Source organism: Megascapheus bottae, chromosome 36 (genome assembly GCF_031878675.1).
Source record: "Megascapheus bottae isolate mThoBot1 chromosome 36, mThoBot2.hap1, whole genome shotgun sequence".
NCBI lineage: Eukaryota > Metazoa > Chordata > Mammalia > Rodentia > Geomyidae > Megascapheus > Megascapheus bottae.
The window spans coordinates 2,643,745-2,661,970 of record NC_143544.1 but is presented as its reverse complement, the minus strand read 5'-3'; the positions used below and the strand labels follow the sequence as shown (position 1 = coordinate 2,661,970).

At 47.7% G+C, this 18,226-nt stretch overlaps 1 protein-coding gene across 1 annotated transcript in view; it reads right to left on the bottom strand.

Annotated features, from left to right (window-relative positions):
• Positions 1-793: 793 nt before the first annotated feature.
• The window catches only part of Grin2a (glutamate ionotropic receptor NMDA type subunit 2A), a 254,883-nt gene continuing 237,450 nt past the window's right edge, over positions 794-18,226 (bottom strand). Inside the window, exons 11-12 of the mRNA XM_090324808.1 lie at positions 10,325-10,563; positions 794-5,411 (exon numbers count right to left, since the gene is read on the bottom strand). Of these exons, the coding sequence (XP_090180934.1) occupies positions 3,645-5,411; positions 10,325-10,563 (2,006 nt within the window). The 3' untranslated portion in view covers positions 794-3,644. The remainder of the gene's footprint in view (positions 5,412-10,324; positions 10,564-18,226) is intronic.

The window sequence follows — 18,226 nt, the reverse complement described above, 5'->3', positions numbered from 1 at the left end:
TCGGTTTCCTCAGATTCGTATTTATTGAGGCCTTAAACTGCAAGGGATTTCAGTGCAAGGTATTTATTTATATGACAACCCATTATGAAAGCTGCACTTTTTTAGGTTTCAAGGAGATAAATTTTTAATCACCATTTAATTAACACCAACTTTTTTTTTCTTTTTATCATTAGCAATTCTATTTGCAAAGAATTCAGAGGGCATTTGTCATTTCCTGAGAAGGATTCAGACTATTAACTACACCTCAGCGGTAGACATATCAAATAGAATAAACAATGTATGACAGCCGTGGATCTTTTGACTAATTAAGCACTTTGGCAAAAGTCCTATTTAAATGAAATGATTTCATTTGTAAACAAGGTGTAATTTCTCTCTCTCTCTCTCTCTCTCTCTCTCTCTCTCTCTCTCTCTCTCTGCAGAAAATAAACATGAATTGGTTTGACAGACTTTGTTGCAATGGATGAATTTTAATGCTTTCATAAGAAAAAGTAGGCATTAAATCTTTCACGGGCACTGTTTGAGACTGGGGAAGGTGGGATGCAGGCGTGACTATGAAATGGTCATGGCAATGACTAGAAGGACAAAATAGTCAGGGGTTGTGAGGTTCTAATCCCACTCACAGGCAGAAAGGTCTAGAAGGGGAGGGGGGCTCATTTCCTGCTTGGAACTTGGCCACTAGCAGAGCACACACAGGGCGAAGGCTGATGGAGACAGTGTTGCAGAACACCCCGTGTCCTCAGAGGGCAGTCCCGTGTCCTGAAAGCATTCTCTACACTGATGACCACCACCATCTGTGGACAGAAACCTGAGCACTCCCACCTGGATCCTTCCCAAGCAGAGAAATGCCATCTCATTACGGACGTGTAACCGCCTGACTGATACTCGGGCTGCTGTTGGCGCAGAGGTCTGGGGTCTCTTGGCATCACTGAACTGATTATCTGGAGCTTGCCATCAGCTCTGAACATCCCTACCTGACCTGCATGGCCTGTGAATCGCTTCTAAGCCCCATCTCTCCCTGGGACACGGCCCGTCTGATCATTTAAATCATAACATGCTCGAGGAGGACTGAGAGTAGGCTGTCACATAGCACCTAATTTCCAATTGCTCCATTTATTTTTAAATGAAACACTCTTGAGGTGTGTTTTTCTCCACTACACTATTTTCCAAAAGCCAGCGTTCTCTGATTCAGGCCTCTTTTTAGGAGATGGCTTTGAATGCATGGAGTCGGTCTCAGTGCACCTGCGCGATCTCTGAAGAACATGTGGCATTAAGTTTAATTCATCTCGTGTTCTGGCATGTCAGTCTTCTGAGGGTGCAGTGTGGGAACTGACTGGGGGGGGGGTGTCGGGCCTGGAATGCAAAGGGAGAACTAAGGGAGAAGGTGAGGAAAGGAGACCCAGCCATAGCAACTTGTATTTGAGATCACCAATTGGGGTGACTGTTTCAGGTCCCGTCTCCCGCTGCTGGGTCTTGAGACAGTAAAAAGACAATCAAGAAATGCAATGGAATTTTCAAGAACAGCGAGGGTCAGCCTCAGGCCTCCATCTGCATTTGAGAGCAGATGAGAAAGATGCTCTCTCCCGTTGCCTCTCCCCGGGCCATCCCACCACTGGTGGTCACGTTTCTTAAAACTACACCCATCATATGTATATATTGGAGCAAGCTCTACCAACAGGCAAACTCTCCCTACAGAATGGACCCTGGCGTGAGGAAAGGAGAACAGACCCATTTTCCACCTTCGTGCTTTCTTTCCTTAATTCAGCAAGAAACCAAGAAACTAGGCAAATCCATGGGATCTTGGTTTCTGCTGTATACCACCAAACAGACCCCAGTGCTCTGCAAACACCGCTGCCAATTAGGCCCGCTGCTTGGCAGCTATTCCTACGCTTAGGCCATAGCGGTTAACAGAGTAGAATGTGTTTAATATCGCCTATTGCCTTTCCACAGTGCAACCTGTAAATTAGGAAATCCTGCTCTGATAGTTACAGAAGGAACAACTACATTGGGGCGGGAGGTTGTCATCTTATGATCTAGCAGGCTAAGCAATCTCAACTGCATACATATTCCCTCTGTCTCCAAGTCTTCTTTGAAAAGAAGATAATGGGTGCCATTCATTCCTCTGTGCACAGGTTTGACTAGAAGAAGGATAGGATGATGCAGATGACAGAAATGACAAATGCAATGGAGGAATTTAACATCCGTCTCTGCTGGTGCCGACGAAGCCGTTTGGCTCCCATGGAGAGAGACACTATTGCAGGAGAGAGAAATGACTTGTCTCGCTCAGTTTATCCACAGTGTGGAGAGTGCTCGGGGGAGATGCATGAGTGTCTCAGTGTTCGAAGGCTTTTGATTCAAGGAAGGTTTTTTTTTTGGGGGGGGGGGAGGAGAAACGAGTTCCGGAGAGAGTTTTGTGACATTCTCAAAGTGAAAACCTGAAACCACACTAGCCTTGGGCAGCCAGATGGCCGGGTACTTTCTTTACAGCTCACAGTACACATATGGCGGCTGGCACGTGTCACCACTTTAACAGCTCCGGTAACAGCGACACATAGCTAATTAGACACCACCGTGGCTGTCTGGGACAGGACAAGTTAGGGTTACTCTGGGAGGGACAGGGGCAGGGGAGGGGGGAACAGATACTATACAACCCTGAGTCATCACCAAGAGTGAGGAAATGCAAAACTTACGTACACGGGAGTCTTCAGGATAAACTACAATGGCCACTGTGTCACACACAGAAGATTCCACACTCGAGAGAGCAGAGACACGGACGTGTGAGGTTATGAAGCTCCGAGCGAGACCGTGTGTGGATACACACATCGACATCCAAAAAGGTTCTTGTAGCTCTCTTTCTGAGAGTCCCTCTGGCTTTTTTTTTTGTCCCAGATGTGTCCTTGGAAAAGGACTATAATGCACATTAGAAAAGTTCCACGTACACACTGAGTTTCTCTTCTTTGTGGGGGGGGGGAAGAGACGGGGCATGGGGAAGCCTGGAGTTCTTGGGTTTGGGCCTGGATGGGGACAGAAGGCATCACAAGGAAGCTGAGAATGGTCACAAGCCACACATCCTAACCCCTTGCACGTGTCAAGTCTCACTACGGTGCAGATGCATTCGTCATTCTTATTGTCTGTGTCAGGATAACATGCATACCGTATTGCTTATTCTGTATTAGAGAAAAAAACCCATGAGCATTTCGGATGAGGAAATTACACGGTGGACTAGATCCCATGAGATTTGGACTGTAGCAAAATCATAGCATCATCACCAGCAACCGATGCATCATTATTGCCAACATACCTAAGCGGGCATGTCTGAGAGACTTGCCTATATTTATTTAGTTTTTTTAATCTTTTTTTTTTTTAAATATTTGGTTAAGGACTCACCTATCCTGTTATCAGCCATGCTCAGCACACACCTCAAAAGGTTCCTTGAGTGAAAGATTATGGCATGAAGCCATGTGCAAAAAGAGCCAACGAAAATAAATCAATAAAACAATAACAATAACAATAATAACAACAACAACAGAAAACCCTCCCTAAGCCCCCATGTCTCCTAGCAGGGCACAATTGGGCATCCAACGTTTACCCTCCACAACACTGACCATTCTATGTTTCCCTAGAGAGAAAAACATTAATGGAAGCTTCTAAACGTCAGACTCGATACTAGGCATTTTCTTGTACACGCGTCTATTGCTGCAGGAATTTAAAACCCTGGGGGTAGAGTACATATTATTCTTATTTGCAGCATAAGGCATAACATGCTCGGAAATGTACACGTCACTGGGTCCCCGGCTGTCCCTGGAACAATAGGACGCGGTCGACCTCAGGGATGACCGCAGGTAGCTGTCAGTCAGCGCCTGAGATGGCAGGGAGTGTTTGTAGGGGTCGGATGGGCATCTCCCTATCACCAAGCGCTGGTCGTCCCCGTACGAGTGCAGGAAAGGGTTGTCGGACGTGTGGTCCGGCAAGAGAGACTTGCTCCTCTTGCTGTCCTCCAGACCTTGGGGGAAAAGGGAGCTCTTGTTCCCCAAGAGTTTGCTTGAGGGGACGCTGAACAGGCTCCCGTACAAGTTGCCTTCCAGCAGCCGTTCCCTGTCTTTGAGACTGATGCTCCTGGAAGGCTTGCTCAGGTCTATCTCCCTGGGTTTGTCCAGGATGTTGTCGTACGAGTGCTGTCGACTCATCCTCAGCTTGTTCTTCTGGAGCTGCAGGGTGTTGTTGTGTGCCCAGTCCTGCCGACAGGCCTCATCCTGGGGGGCCGGTTCCCCGGTCTCTTGCAGCATCTGGTCCTCGTCGATGTCGTACAGGTTCCCCATGCGGAGGCAGGCGTCACACTTGAACGGGGAGCGCATGGTGAAGTGGCCCGAGTAGGTGGGCAGGTTGGAGAGGCAGCTGCGGCAGTGCGTGGAGGTCTGCCGGTAGCGGTCGCTGCCCTCGCTGTGGGGGGACCCCTTGTCTTTCAGGGTGAAATGGTGCTTGGCATAGAGCTTGTACTGGTCATTGTTGGGGAGGCCGTCCTCGGGGTGTAGGGGGTTCCTGTGCAGGGTGGAATCGCCCTTGCGGAAACTATCGTTGTGATCCTGGTAGGTGTCGGGGACGGCTAAGCTTTCCACGAACTGGGGGGGCTCCAGTTGGAAAGGGGGCTCCTTCTCTCCATCGATGGTGTAGATCTTGTCCCTGGGGGAGCTGGCTTTGGTTTTCAGGTAGCTGCGTTCCACCTCGCTACAGTCCTTGGGGTACTTGGGGGCCATGGACCTTTTGAAGTTGTCCTTGGTTTTGTGGTTCTTGTTGTCCGGCTCCCGGTGACACGTGGCCCGGCTCGATGCTTCTGAGATGTCGGAGTGCGCCACCTCTTCCGGGAGGTACCTGGGGCTCTTTAGGGAGTGGGTCCTGTTTTCCACGGTCGCCTCGTCCCTCTGGGAGACCGGGTTCTGGTTCAGAGAATCCTGGCGCAGAGACTCCATGGATTTCTTCCAGAGCTGCCGGGGTCTGGAGGTGCCCTTGGACTCTGTGCTCACGGCCACCTCCACCGTGTTGGGGTTGGACTCGTTGAGCGTCAGGGGGTGCTGTCCCTGGAACACGTAGTTGTTGAGGTTGTCTTTGTGCCTGTTGGCCACAAACGTCTGGAGTTCGTTCATGTTGTCCCCAAAAATGCTGTCCTTCCCCTGAAAGGATCTGTTGTCTGCGTATATCAGGTTCCCCTTGTCTGACACCATGTCGACAATGAGGGACCCCCTCTGGATGTAGTCGGCCGTTCTTTTGGGGGAGTCCACCCTTGAGGAGTTCATGTTGGAGATGTTTTTGGCGGAGCGAAGGAGCTTGAGCATGTTGCTCTGGGATCCCGTCAGGTTGAAGTCAGGAGACTTCTTCTTCTCCTCGATGTGCACGCCGTGGATGCAGCTGTAGATGCCCTGTGAGGGAAGAGCACAGAACGTCAACTACTCTCGGAAAACCATGCCCTGGGAAGGGGAGACTCAGACTTCCGGCAGGAGCCATGGGGAAACAGAGTCCCGCTGAGATCAACAGAATGCCAACAGGTCAGGGTTGTCTCATTGCCTGGAGCTGACTCGTGAAGATATCTACCTTACTCATCCAACACACCCAGCTTCCCCCAGAGCGTGGACACCAGTGTTGGCGATGGAGAAACCCAACCGGCATGAAAGGATCACCTGGGATTGATGCATTTCAGGAATCACCGCTGCCTGTATACTGAAGATAAGGGGGCCACGCAGGCCCACCAAAAAGCCTCTACCTTGATTTGTCTAAAAAGAGGCACAAAGTCCATGAGGGCACTCAGGAGAGACACAGAGCTGGGAGACCATCCTTACCCTCATGTGGGGATGTTACTAGCCTGAGACCGAGCAGTGGTGTGGTGATTTTCCTGGAAGTACATCAAAGGCACTGCAGGATGAGAAGGAACCCTCGGTGGCTGCAATATGACCAACCCCATCTCGAAGTTGCCTTATTTTCCTCACCTTTCTTAAGGAAAATCTTGGACTTCACATAGCTCTTATCAAGGGAATGGCTCTTGATTCATGCTAGACACAGGCATCCCCTCTGGACCTGAGGCTCCCCACCCCTGCCCCGGGTCCCGGAGGTCCCATGGAACACCAGCGAGTGGATTATATGTCTATCATCTGACCTGGTCTTCTCAAGATTGCCAGCTCAAGAAGGGATCTATTAGGCAAACTGGGCGGTTACCGCCAACGACATGGGCTTTAACGATGGGAGTGTGTGTGTGTGTGATTAACTGCACATTCTGATCGGGGACAGCCGCACAGGTCCCCGGGGCAGGCCTGTGCTTAACGGACGGAATGCTCATGGAACCGTGACAGTCTCTGCTCATTTGCACGACCATATTTCTCTTGGAGTTCTGCACGTGCGGCCTTCTTGGAATCATAACGAGGTGTTGAGTCAACAGCTTCGAGGTAGAGCATCCCTTTCTTCCATCCCTCGGGGATCCAGGCCTCGTGGCCAAGGCTCCCAGAGGCTCACCACGCACCAGAATCATACCTGTTCCTGTCTTCCTTCCTGCACCCTTGGCTCCTTCCATCTCCTGTTTGGCGTCCTGAGTGGCTGGCCTGTTCATCCTGCCACAGGCCCTTGGCTAGCTCCTCTTCTCCTGGCTTCCAGGCACCTTGGATGTGGAAACTGCACACACGTGCCAAGCTTTACACATGGCACAGTGTCTCTTAACCCAGTGCATCAGGTACCCATGCCTTCCCCACCCAACTCAGTGACAGAACAATCTCATTGACCTCCAGGAACTCACTGTGGGTCAGTCTTTCCGGCCTGTGTGTCAGAATCAGCCAAAGTTGAGGCCTTCTCTCTCTCTTTTTTTTTTGCCAGTCCTGGGCTTGAGTTCAGGGTCTGAGCACTGTCCTTGGACTTTCTCAAGGCTAGATCTCTACTACTTGAGCCTCAGCACCACTTCCGGCTTTTTCCTATGTATGTGGTACCGAGGAATCAACCCGGGTCTTCGTGCATGCTAGGCAAGCACTCTACCACTAGGCCAAACTCCCGGCCCTGAGGCCTTCTCTTTTTGTTGGTAGTTATAGTTGTTTTTCTAACGCTGTACGTGTTTTGTTCTAGCTAGTTCCTCTCGGCAGTCTGATGATTTACTGCCCTGGTTTCCTGCAGCAGGGAGCAGGCAGGCTGCGCTGGGAATTGGCACACAGGCATGGGCGCCCTCTCACATCTGTGGGGCTCCGGGGCTAAGGCTGTTCTCAAGTGTACATCTGCCACTTGTGATCAAAAAGGGGAGGCCAAGTGAAGGACTTGCTTGGACCCCAGTGCTGGTGGCGACAATTGTCACTTGCACCGACTCCTCTTTGGGGCGCTGTGGGTTCCACAGACCCAGAGCCCTCTCGGTGTGGGTTTCATGCGACTGGCTTAGGCTCTGCTGATCAGCCTTGATTTCCCCAGCTGTAAACTTGGAGTCCTGCACCCCACTCAGATGGGCTCAAGGACAAGAACAAACCATTCACAAGTCGGCCCTCCATCACCTGTGGGGGGGGCTGTCAGGTGACCCCCGGGGCTGCCCTTTCTCCTCTCACACCAACAGAAGCACACAATGACTGCTTTGTCAGAGGGACAAGACTTAGATGCTACTCTTTTATGCTGAAGGTTTGTTCTGGAAAGCCACACTGGTCTGTGGGTTAGGTGAACAGCTCAAACTCTACCCGAGGAGCCCGATCAATCACGAGGCTAGAGTTTCTTTCTTTCCTGCACAATTCTCTTTCTCTTCCCCGCCCCCCCCCGACCTGTTCTATTATTCATCTAGTCCAGCTAGAGTACGTGGGCTGTGGAAACAGGACGCCTTCTAGGTAGGAAGTGGATTCTGCCACATAAAATGAGAGCTGACAATTCGATGCACTGCTGTGGACAAGTCGTTCTGTTCCTTTGAGGGGAGCCTGGCCCGGCAAACCATTCTTGAGATGCAGAGTCTCCATATCTTGCTTGGTTGTGTTCAGCTTGGCCCGATCCCTGCATGTCTGTGTCTTCTCGTGGTCCCGACTGTGGGTTAACCTGAAGTATCTTCCGTCCCACTTCCGAGTTCACGGGGAAGGCAGCTGCCAGCCCAACTTCCCAGCTTCTGGCTACGCTATGCCTCCTATTTGTCACATTTCAGGAGACAGCCGATGTGGTTGGTTTTGCTGGTGACAGTGAGTATTTTTTTTTCTAAATGGAAGGGGAATATTTTGCAGAGGAAATATGCAAGTTAAAAGTATCTCACAGTCAGGAAGATGCGTTACCCCCCCCCCAAGTGAAGGAAAGCCAGCCTCCATGCAGCCTTGGGGGAGATGTAGATGTCAAAGCATCATAGATCAACATCCATACAAAGAAACCTAAACTCTGAAGTTAACCGATGCCTGTGACCCAATCCTGCACAAACAAGCCATTTCTCTTTCTTGCAAGGTTCTGCTGATAGAAAAGCAACTTTCTAGCTGGGCATGGTGGCACAAGCATGCAATCCCAGCAACTGAGAGGGCTGTAGCCATTTTGAGACCAGCCTGGGCTACATACTGAAAGCCTGTCTCAAAGACTAGAGATCAAACAGACAGACAACAAGGAGGATGCTGTGGATGTATCCGGCTGGCACTTGCTTTAAAAGGCAAACGCGATTTGGGGAAAAAGAGTCAGTATTTAAGAGGGTACCTCCCTGGGGGGGGGCACGGGCGCACTCACTCTCATGGAACTTGGAGCCCTCACTCTCTCCCCAGGGAGGTAGAAGTGTGACTCAACCAGAACATGACCCTGCACTGCTCGGGTCCCTGCGACCCCGTCCCTCAATGAGCTTGGGAAGGGATGATGGACTTAGTTCATTTCTCATAATGACGATCCCACCAACTTGGCTTCCTCTTCCCCAAACAAGAGGAATTCACAAGTAAATGGCAACAGTGTTCATTTGATCAAGATAATCTCAGAATCATTTGGATATAAAAAGCCTTCAGTAATTGGTTGCGAGAATTAGTTTAAAGTTGGCATAATACCTAGCTATATGCATGCATGCCGTTATTTTTAAGCAATCTGTGTGTTTGGATGTCATCAAGCTAATTAAGAAATATGTATTTGCACAGAACCCAAGTTTCGAGTGCAATTGAATGGCAAAAATAAATCCTCGCTTAGCTTATGTGTACCTTCAAAATCTCTGAAGTTCTTAAACTTACCAAATGCTACGATTATACAATTTTGCTTTAAAGAGATTATTTAGTTTTCCCAGTAAACATCAGCATAGAAAATAGATGTTTTTACTAAGATGTTTCAAATCCTAACTTATAGAGTTCTTCCAGGGTGAATAATAAAAGCCACCAAGGTGGGTAAACGGAATAAATGGATGGGTGGGTGGATGGATAGGTAGGCAGGCAAGCAGGCAGACAGACAGTCAGACAGACAGATAGAGTGATGGAGTGATGGAGAAATTGAGTGAGGGAAAGATATAGAGACAGATACACAGAAAGACAGATAGAGACAGATAGGGGATGAATGGTAGATGGTGGGTATATAATAAATGGGTAGATAGAAAATAGGTAAATGGCTGGCTGGCTGGCTGGATGGATGGACGGAAGAATAGACAGCAGGTAGGCAAATGGGTAGATGGTAAATAGAGTACAGGTGGATATAGATAGGTAGTAAGTACATACCTGGCTGGCTGGCTGGCTGGATAGTTGGATGGATGGATACAGAGACAGAAGACAAGCAGGTAGATGGATGGATAGGTGCTAGAGTGTTGAATGGATAGTTAGGGAATGGGTAAATGTATGGATAGGTAGATTGAAAGATGTAAGAAGCATGGGTACACGTGTGCCCTCATACAGGCTAAGTGATGATATTCTGTTTCATGCACACGTGTTATATGTCATATGCATATCTATCTGTCTACTGATCTGTCTAGTTCAACATATCAGTAGTATGAAGTGTATCAAATTGTCTTTCTCCCTTGAGTTTGATGTTTGTTGCTTTGGCTTACACAGCTCCATGTGGATCCAGATCCTTCCTCTCTGTGTGACCCCAGGTAGTTCCCAGGATGGACTGCCCATGTTTCATTTCACTTGTGCAACTTTTCTCATGCCCCTTGCCTATGGCATCCGTTCCAATCACCTTTCTTGCTTTTGCAGTCTTTTGGGGTTTGCAAACCCTTGCTTATGAATGCACAAAGTCTAGAGACCCTTTAGGGAAGCTCTGGGAAAGTGGAAGGGGAGCGAGAGGGGGGACAGGGAGAGACAGAGGAGACAGAAACAGAGAGACACAGAGGTCCGGACCTCAGAGACAGGTGTGAATGCCTGGCTCGCTGGCATCCCTGTGCGCTTTGGGGAGTACTGACCCTGCTGATGGAGAAGAGCAGTCCCGGGCGGTCGGAGCACACGCCCGTGAAGCAGAAACGCAGCTTCCAGTAGAAGAGGTGTTCCCAGATGAAGGTGATGAGGCTCAGAGCCATGGCTGCCGCCAGCATGTAGAACACGCCTGCCATATTGTCGATATCCAGCTGGCTGCTCATCACCTCGTTCTTCTCGTTGTGGCAGATTCCTGTGAGCCACAGCGTCTCCAGCTCCTCCATCTCACCTGGACAGAGCACAACAGCCACAGGCAGTGAGGGCTTGGGGCTGCAAGGGATACGGCTGGGTTGAGACAGGCATGTGCGTGCGTGTGTGTGCGTGCGTGTGTGCGTGCGTGCGTGCGTGTGTGTGTGTGTGTGTGTGTGTGTGTGTGTGTGTGTGAGTTGCCAATCTTGGAGCTTAAAATTCAGGGCCTAGGTTCTGTCCATGAGTAGTTTTTTATTCAAGGCTAGTGATCTACCATTTGAGCCACAGCTGCACTTCTGGCTTTATTAGGGGTTCACTGGAGAGAAGAATCTCATGGACTTTCCTGCCTGAGCTTATTTGGTCGTCCTGTCCTCTCATCTCAGCCTCCCGAGTGGCTGTGATTACAGGTCTGTGCCCCAGTGCCCAGCGAACTAAAGTGTTCTGAGATTCAATCTATATGTATCAACTCCCTAAAGTGCCTGGTTCACAGTACGTTGTCATACGTAAAAATTTCGATGCTCTTTATTTAGGAAATACCTAGCGTCATGCTGGCACATGATAGACAAACCAGAATGACGTCAAAAAGTCATCTGCGAAACAGCAGACTTAAGGTACAACATTTTAATTGGGGAAAAAAAAAGACATCTTTTGCTCTAAATGTTCCCTGGAAAGTTAAACATCTCTCACTGTGTTGGTGATTTTTAAAGCAGGTGAGTTTCTCATTGGGAAAATGCAGGTGTGTGTGTGTGTGACACTGCTGAGTTGTCGCGCTTTTGTGTTCATTTTTATCTGGCCTCTATTTAGGAGGAAGTTCTTTGACCTAAAAGTCAAGCCATTACACCAACTGCTTTCAATCACAAAGCTATGGCACTTAAACTATGATTTGGCCTTTAAAAATTATCTTCATCTGGCCATGCACCGTGGCTCACTTCTGTAATCTCAGCTATTTGGGAGGTGAGAAGTAGATGGTCTAAAGCCATCTCCAGTACAAAGGTAGAACTACCCCATCTTCACTTAAAAGTGGGGTGTGGTGGTTCATACCTGCCTTCCCAGCTACTCTGGAGGCATAAAATAAGAGGATCGTAAGCCAGATTGGCCTGGCTAAGAAAAGCATGACTCTTCCTTCTCCTGAACTGTACTGTCGCCCCATTTAGGTAAATGCCTGGAAATATTATCTCAGGATCAAATGTTTACACGGCTATATGGGAAACTACCAAACTATTCCAATGTGGTTGTGCATTCTACCCAACTGTGAACCAGTTCTGGTAACTTTGCCATCTTCCCTTACTATGCTCTGTGCTCTAAGTGCTTGGGGTTTTTTTGGCACTTTAATAGGAGTGCTGCACTGACTGCTTTAATTAACAATTCCCTAAAGACCTGTGGGAACCCCTTTTCACCAGATTTTTGTTTTGTGTATTGTGGACTGTCTCATTAGTAAGCTAACCTCTAGGTTATGGATCTTGTTTTAATATTTATTTTGCATTCTTTTATGTCTTAGGGCTATCATTGTGTGATTTCCCCATAGATGTATATTCTAGTCCACTTATTCTTTCATTAGTAACATCTAGCTGTATGTTTTAATCTGTTTTATATTTCAACCTATTCTTTTACAGTTCTGCCTAGTCTCTCTTTTTAAAAAACTAGTAATTCCTACTCTTTCATGACTTCAAAATCTTCTGTATGTTTAGTAATTTCAAACATATAATCTTGCAGATTATTTCTTGGGCTCCGCATTCTTCTGTTCTCTGTCTTCTGACTCATGGTTTGGATTACTTCCTTGGGGATTTTTACCTCTCCATCCTGAGCTTAATCCTCTGCAGAGATACCCTCCCTCTAAGCATAATAAGTTCCCTCCACCCCAAGAACACTGGGGAGCAGAAGCATCCCTGGGTTTATTCTACCACAACCTCAGAGGATCTCACTGTACTGGGTTTTGTATAAAATGTATGTGATTACCGCATCATTTAAGCAATGTACATCAGCTCCTCTATATGCTTTCCGATTCCGACTTCTCACTCAGAGCCTCACAGATGGCAAACCGCCTTGCATTTTCCTGACTTTGATGGACAGAGATTTTTCCTAGTTCCCCCCCCCCTTTTTTTTGAAGTTAAACAGAGTTTTATTCCACGCCTAGCATCGAGAACCTAGCTTCCTTTTCACAGACAAAATGACTCATGAAAGGTCTCAGATTTTGTGTTCATCCAAGGGGGAGAAGGAGATGTATATTTTTTCTCATACATATTTTATGAGAGGGAAAAAAAGACAGGAAATTTCTACCCCCCCCCCAAAAAAAGTTCTTCACCCACAAGGAAGATGGTGGTGAATCACTACTTCAGGCAGTGGTGGAAGAAATATCTTGACTCAACTCTTCCTTCCATCTGCCTCCAACACTTCCACAGTCACAAAGGCCACGGAAAACTCGATTCTTATTGCCTTATTACCCACTCAACACCATCATAAACGTGCCAACTGGCCCACCACATGCCCAAAGGCTTACGTAAATGCTTCCTGTCCTTCCAAAGCCATCGGGGGCCATTTATTTCCATATAACGGCTGTGGGCTTCTCCCTGGCTTTGGAGGTTATGAGCACTCAAAAAAGAGTCTTGTCCTGATGACTTATTAAATTTCCTTTGGTATTGTTTCCCACAAAGAGCCAGGTTTGGCTAAAAGAAATATCCTGGTATAATATCATGATTTGTCCTTTGTTCCTATACATGTTTTCCTCCCTTCCTCCCTTCCTTCCTCTATCCCTCCCTCCTCCCTCCCTCTTCTTTCCTTCCTTTTTTTTTTTGTCAGTCCTGGGCTTAAGCTCAGGGCCTGAGCACTGTCCTTGGATTTTTCTCAAGGCTAGAGCTCTACCACTTGAGCCTCAGCACCACTTCTGACCTTTTCTAAGTATGCGGTACCAAGGAATCGAACCTGGGTCTTCGTGAATGCCAGGCAAGCACTCTAACACTAGGCCAAACTCCAGGCCCTCTTTCTTTTTTTCTTTCTCCTCCCACCCCCCTTTCTCTCCAACTTAGTAAACTAGACTCAGACTCAAAAGAAGAGAAAATTCACATTCCCCCGTACCAATTACAGCCTGCTCCAATCATTTGACAGTCAGTCATTTCCTGCCTCGTGGCCCTCTTCAACTAGTGTACTGAACTACAGTTCAAATACTTTCTTATTTCGTTTTTTAATTTACTCAAGTATATTGTAATCTCCTTGAGGGAGCTTGGGAGCTGTGTGTTATGATTTTGATATTTCTCATGGCTTACAGCACGTAGTTAACATTGAACTCAGACTTGCCAGCCCTGTTTTGTTCCTCATATCCCCAGGCTTAAATGGGGGGGTGAGACTGCACAAGTGTTAAGATCTACTTACTCTGTGCTCTCCTCTCTCTCTTCCTCCTCCCCCCTCCTCCTTCTGGCTTTACAAACAAAGGACATACAGAGCAAAGGAGAGATCTGTAGTAGCCAGGAATATAAAGCTGAGAGGCACACATGCTTTTAGTCTGAGTGAGGCATTAGACGTCATTTTCCCAGGAAGTGGTTCTGGCCTGCTATCAGTTTTGTCCCTTACAAAGAGGTCACAGCCGTAGTCAGAGTTATCTTGTGAATGAGAGCTGGAAAATGGGACAATCAAATCACTTGTCTGATGTGTACTCACTCTTGCTGGGAAGACAAGGATGAAATGCTGTCTTTGAGCAGGTGCGGCCCTGGGTTTTCAGCTTTGTCTACTGCTTCCTGAGACGACAGCTCTCCACAGGGGGCCCCAAACCCTACTCTTCTCTCTCTGCTCCTTGGCTAACAAGGAGCTGATGAATGTTTGCGGAACTCTTCTGCACCTGTTGTACCTGTTTCAAAAATCCCCCCCCCCCGTCTGTCTTCTAGGGGGAGATAAATGCCAGCCACAGGTCCCCCTGCCAACTTCGGGGCTCTGTGCCATCCAAAGGAAGATGGGGAATTCAGGACTCAGAGCGCTTTTCCTTCCTGATGCTGGCTTCTTTGGAAGGCAGGTAGCATGATGGCATTTCAAGAGCAAAGATCTGGAAAGCTACAAGGTCTAAAGGGGAGGCACTGTCATGCATGTGTGTGTGTGTGTGCGCGGTGTCTCAGAACTGCTCCACGGGCCATTTGGGTGGCACTGCTCAAGACTACAGGACGCACACGTTGATCATACAGAAGGCAGGGTCCCCCAGAAGTGAGTGGCTTTCTTACACCATCCATCCACTCACTTCCACAAGGCACAAGCGATGGGGGTTTAGCATTTGCAAGACCAGGAATGCACGAAGATTCCATTTGTTACGTCCAGCAAACACCAACAAAAAGATGTTTCTGGTGTACAACCAGCACATCAACGCGTCTGATAAGATCTGATAAATCACAAGGAGGCAGGATCGTCAGGCACTGAGTCAGGCTGCCTGCATCCAACTCCTGACATTTAACTCGAATCCAGGTCTCCCCATCTTCTGTCCATCTACTCACGTATCTCATTTTTTATTTAACACACTTACATAAAAATGACTTGGCTCAGGCACAGCAGCGGGACTTTTTTTAAAAATTCACCTCACATCAACTTAATATCGCTGGTCCTATTACCACAGCCACTTACTGACAAGAATTGCCGAGACAGGGAGGTAAGAGCCCCTGCTCATTTTCTCCCAACTCCCATGTTCACATCTACCAAATGGGAGCCCTGCAGCCTTTATCTTGCAGGAGATTTGTTCACATTAAAGGATTCTGTGCGTGTAGTGTGTCTGTCCCACATCAATTACTCAGTGAGTATTTCTGGGGACAGTATGATTACTGCCCAAAGTCAAAAACACTGGGCAATGGGTTGGGCTACAGAAGCCCTCAGGCCCTCCCTTCCAACTCACACACAACCAAAGAAGGGAACCCGCTTTGGAGACTGGTATATCCACAGTAAGAGGCATCACTTGCTTGTTTGCCTTATGACATATTCTTAGCAATCCAGAGAGAGTGCAGTTGCTTTTCAGATTAGGTTTCATTCTATTGGCTAAGACTGGCTAAGAGCCTAGGGGATTGCTTCAGGAAAAGTTTTTAGAGTCAGCTGTGTGGCTAGCCTTCAGACTTCCTTCTCAAGCATTTTCTTCCTGAGGTCAACTTGGAGAGATCCATTTTGAACCTATATCCTTTAGGCTTTGTCCAGCCCTGACAATTTGTTGAAATGTATTTTTAAAAAAAATCAGCCTCTCACACATAACCTTGCAGGCAGATCTCTACACACATTTTGCTTGATTCTGGGCCCAAGGAAGGAAGACACGACAAGAGATGGGGAGGGGTTTCTGAAGAAGCTAGGTTTCATGTTCTGTTTCATCTCCGGTTAAGAAAGCAAATGATTTTTGGTTCTCTGAAGACTTCTTGTAGTTGTGCTTTCTCCATTTTCTCCCATTTACTCATTGGGAAACAAATCATCCTTAAGATTGCGTGTGTTTCCATGAAGAGAAGCGTAACATGAAGTCTTTGGCCTCTGTGAGCCAGAGTTTGGTGGAAGAGTAACTTGGAAAGCCCGTAATTATGGCATGATGAGATGGTTAGATTTGCATATGGCCAGAGGCAAGGAGAAACATGGAGTGGTTTGAGATTAGGGAGTAATTCAGAATTTTAGAGAAAGAAGGGGCCAGAGAAGGGTCCTGAAGGGCAGGAGACAGGGCCCAATAGACTTCTATGCAACTTTTTCCCTAAGGAGCAACTTGGGTGCCTTGAAGCACTGCTATAGTGAACATGTTGACCTATTTTCTTGATGGACCCAAGATTCTTCAGTGCATCTCCAATCATGGCCCCATGAGAAGAAATCCCTCCACAGACATCCTGACACTGGAGCATACTCATCATTTGCATTTGCTTCTTAGGCCTTCCTTAATTAAGAGCAGGTCCATTAATTAAGAGCAGGGGCCTGTTGTTATTTATTTATTTATTTTAATGCTTCTCGTATCTCTAATACCTGGTCCATGTCTTGGTGCAACATGAGTGCAGGAGGTCATGCAGTCCCCCTTTTCCTTAGTCACTGTGGGTCACAGGATTAGCCAGGCCCAGAGAGGAGAGACTGTGAGAGACTCCAGGAAAAGGGGTCAGGAATGGTTTCCGGAACCCAGGAATCCAGGCTGACTCTCGGGGTGAGCATGTTGCAGTCCCAGCCCTCAGCCTTGGAGGTGGGTGGGGAGGGGGCGGGGTTCCCAGAGGGAGCAGCCTTCCATCCACAGCCAGCCACGTCAGAGTGGGGTTGCTGCTGATCCCCTGGGGGTTTCCTGAGAGCAAACAAAAGGGGAGCGACCCCATTTCCATTCTGTTTCATGTCTTGTCCAGAAGCTGGGCACTTTAGGCTGCTCTGAAGCCCAGTTGGAATTGGAAATGGCAAAGCAATGATTTTCTTTGTGAAGAAGAAGAAAAAATCTAGGGCACAGATTCAACAAGAACAGACTCAAAGATGAAGGTACAGTCCTAGGAGTGATAATGGCATGACTAAGGGCACATTTTCTCCCTCGCCAGTGGCACTGCACCTAACAAGAAGCTTCTGGTCAGAGGAGGTGATGGACTCTGTGGCCTTGGAACAGAGAAGGGTCATCTGGACTATCCTGGTAACTATACTTCTTTACTGTGCTCTCTGGACTCACGTGGGCCAGACCCACCTCTCTAGATGGAGGGATGAGAAAATGTATGTCTTGCTTCCTGTGCTAACTCTACACCTGTAATCATAGAAGCCGAGGCAGGAGAAGTGAGAGTTAGGATCAACCTGGACTACATGAGGAGATCCTGTCTCAACAATCAGAAAATAAAAAAGAAAGGAGAGAGAGAGAGAGGAGAGAGAGAGAGAGAGAGAGAGAGAGAGAGAGAGAGAGAGAGAGAGAGAGAGAGGAACGAAAGATGAAAATAAAGGGATGAAGGGAGAGAGGAATGGAGAGAGATAAAGGAAGAAAGGAAGGAAGAAAAAAGAAAGGAAAGAAAGAAAGAAAGAAGGAAGGAAGGAAGGAAGGAAGGAAGGAAGGAAGGAAGGAAGGAAGGAGGGAAGGAAGGAAGGAAGGAAGAATTAGGAGAGAAGGATTTAGCTCAAACTGAAAACCAGAGTCAACTCATTGAGCTAACAAGAGAAGCATAAAACTGACGTGACTGTGAGTGTGGGAATAATATTTTGGGGCCAGGGAACTTTGCTCCCATGATCTCAGAGCATCACTGGACTATTTGCTGAAGAGACAGAAATACGTCTGCTGGTGGTAGAGATGGAGAATAGTACAGATTCTAGACACGAGTAGACTGAATTTGGAAAATTCCTTATTTAAATGTCAGAATATTCCATTTCTGCATAATGCTGAGAAGTCACAAAACTAAAATAAAAGTAGGACTAGGATAAAATGTATCCAGTTAGAGGCAGAGACAAGCTGTCTTTGGCATAAAAGCTTCAACCAACGCCTTGCAAACGAGGCTTTTCTGCTCTGGGGATGGAGCCTGATCTGAACCACTGCAGTGCCTACAGCTGTGGGTGCACATGCCTGGGTACCTGCCACATCAGTTTTATAGCTGGGGCTTTGGGTACACGGAAGTCCCCAGTTTAGATCTCTTAGAGAAAAGAAAGGAGAAAGAAGAGAGGGATTTGAGGACTACCAACATGTAATAATGTACACAGCTGAACACGTTCCATTGGAGGGTGGTATGGAGACAAATGATTCTCTGAGACCAGACTAGAGAAATCACAGGAACTAC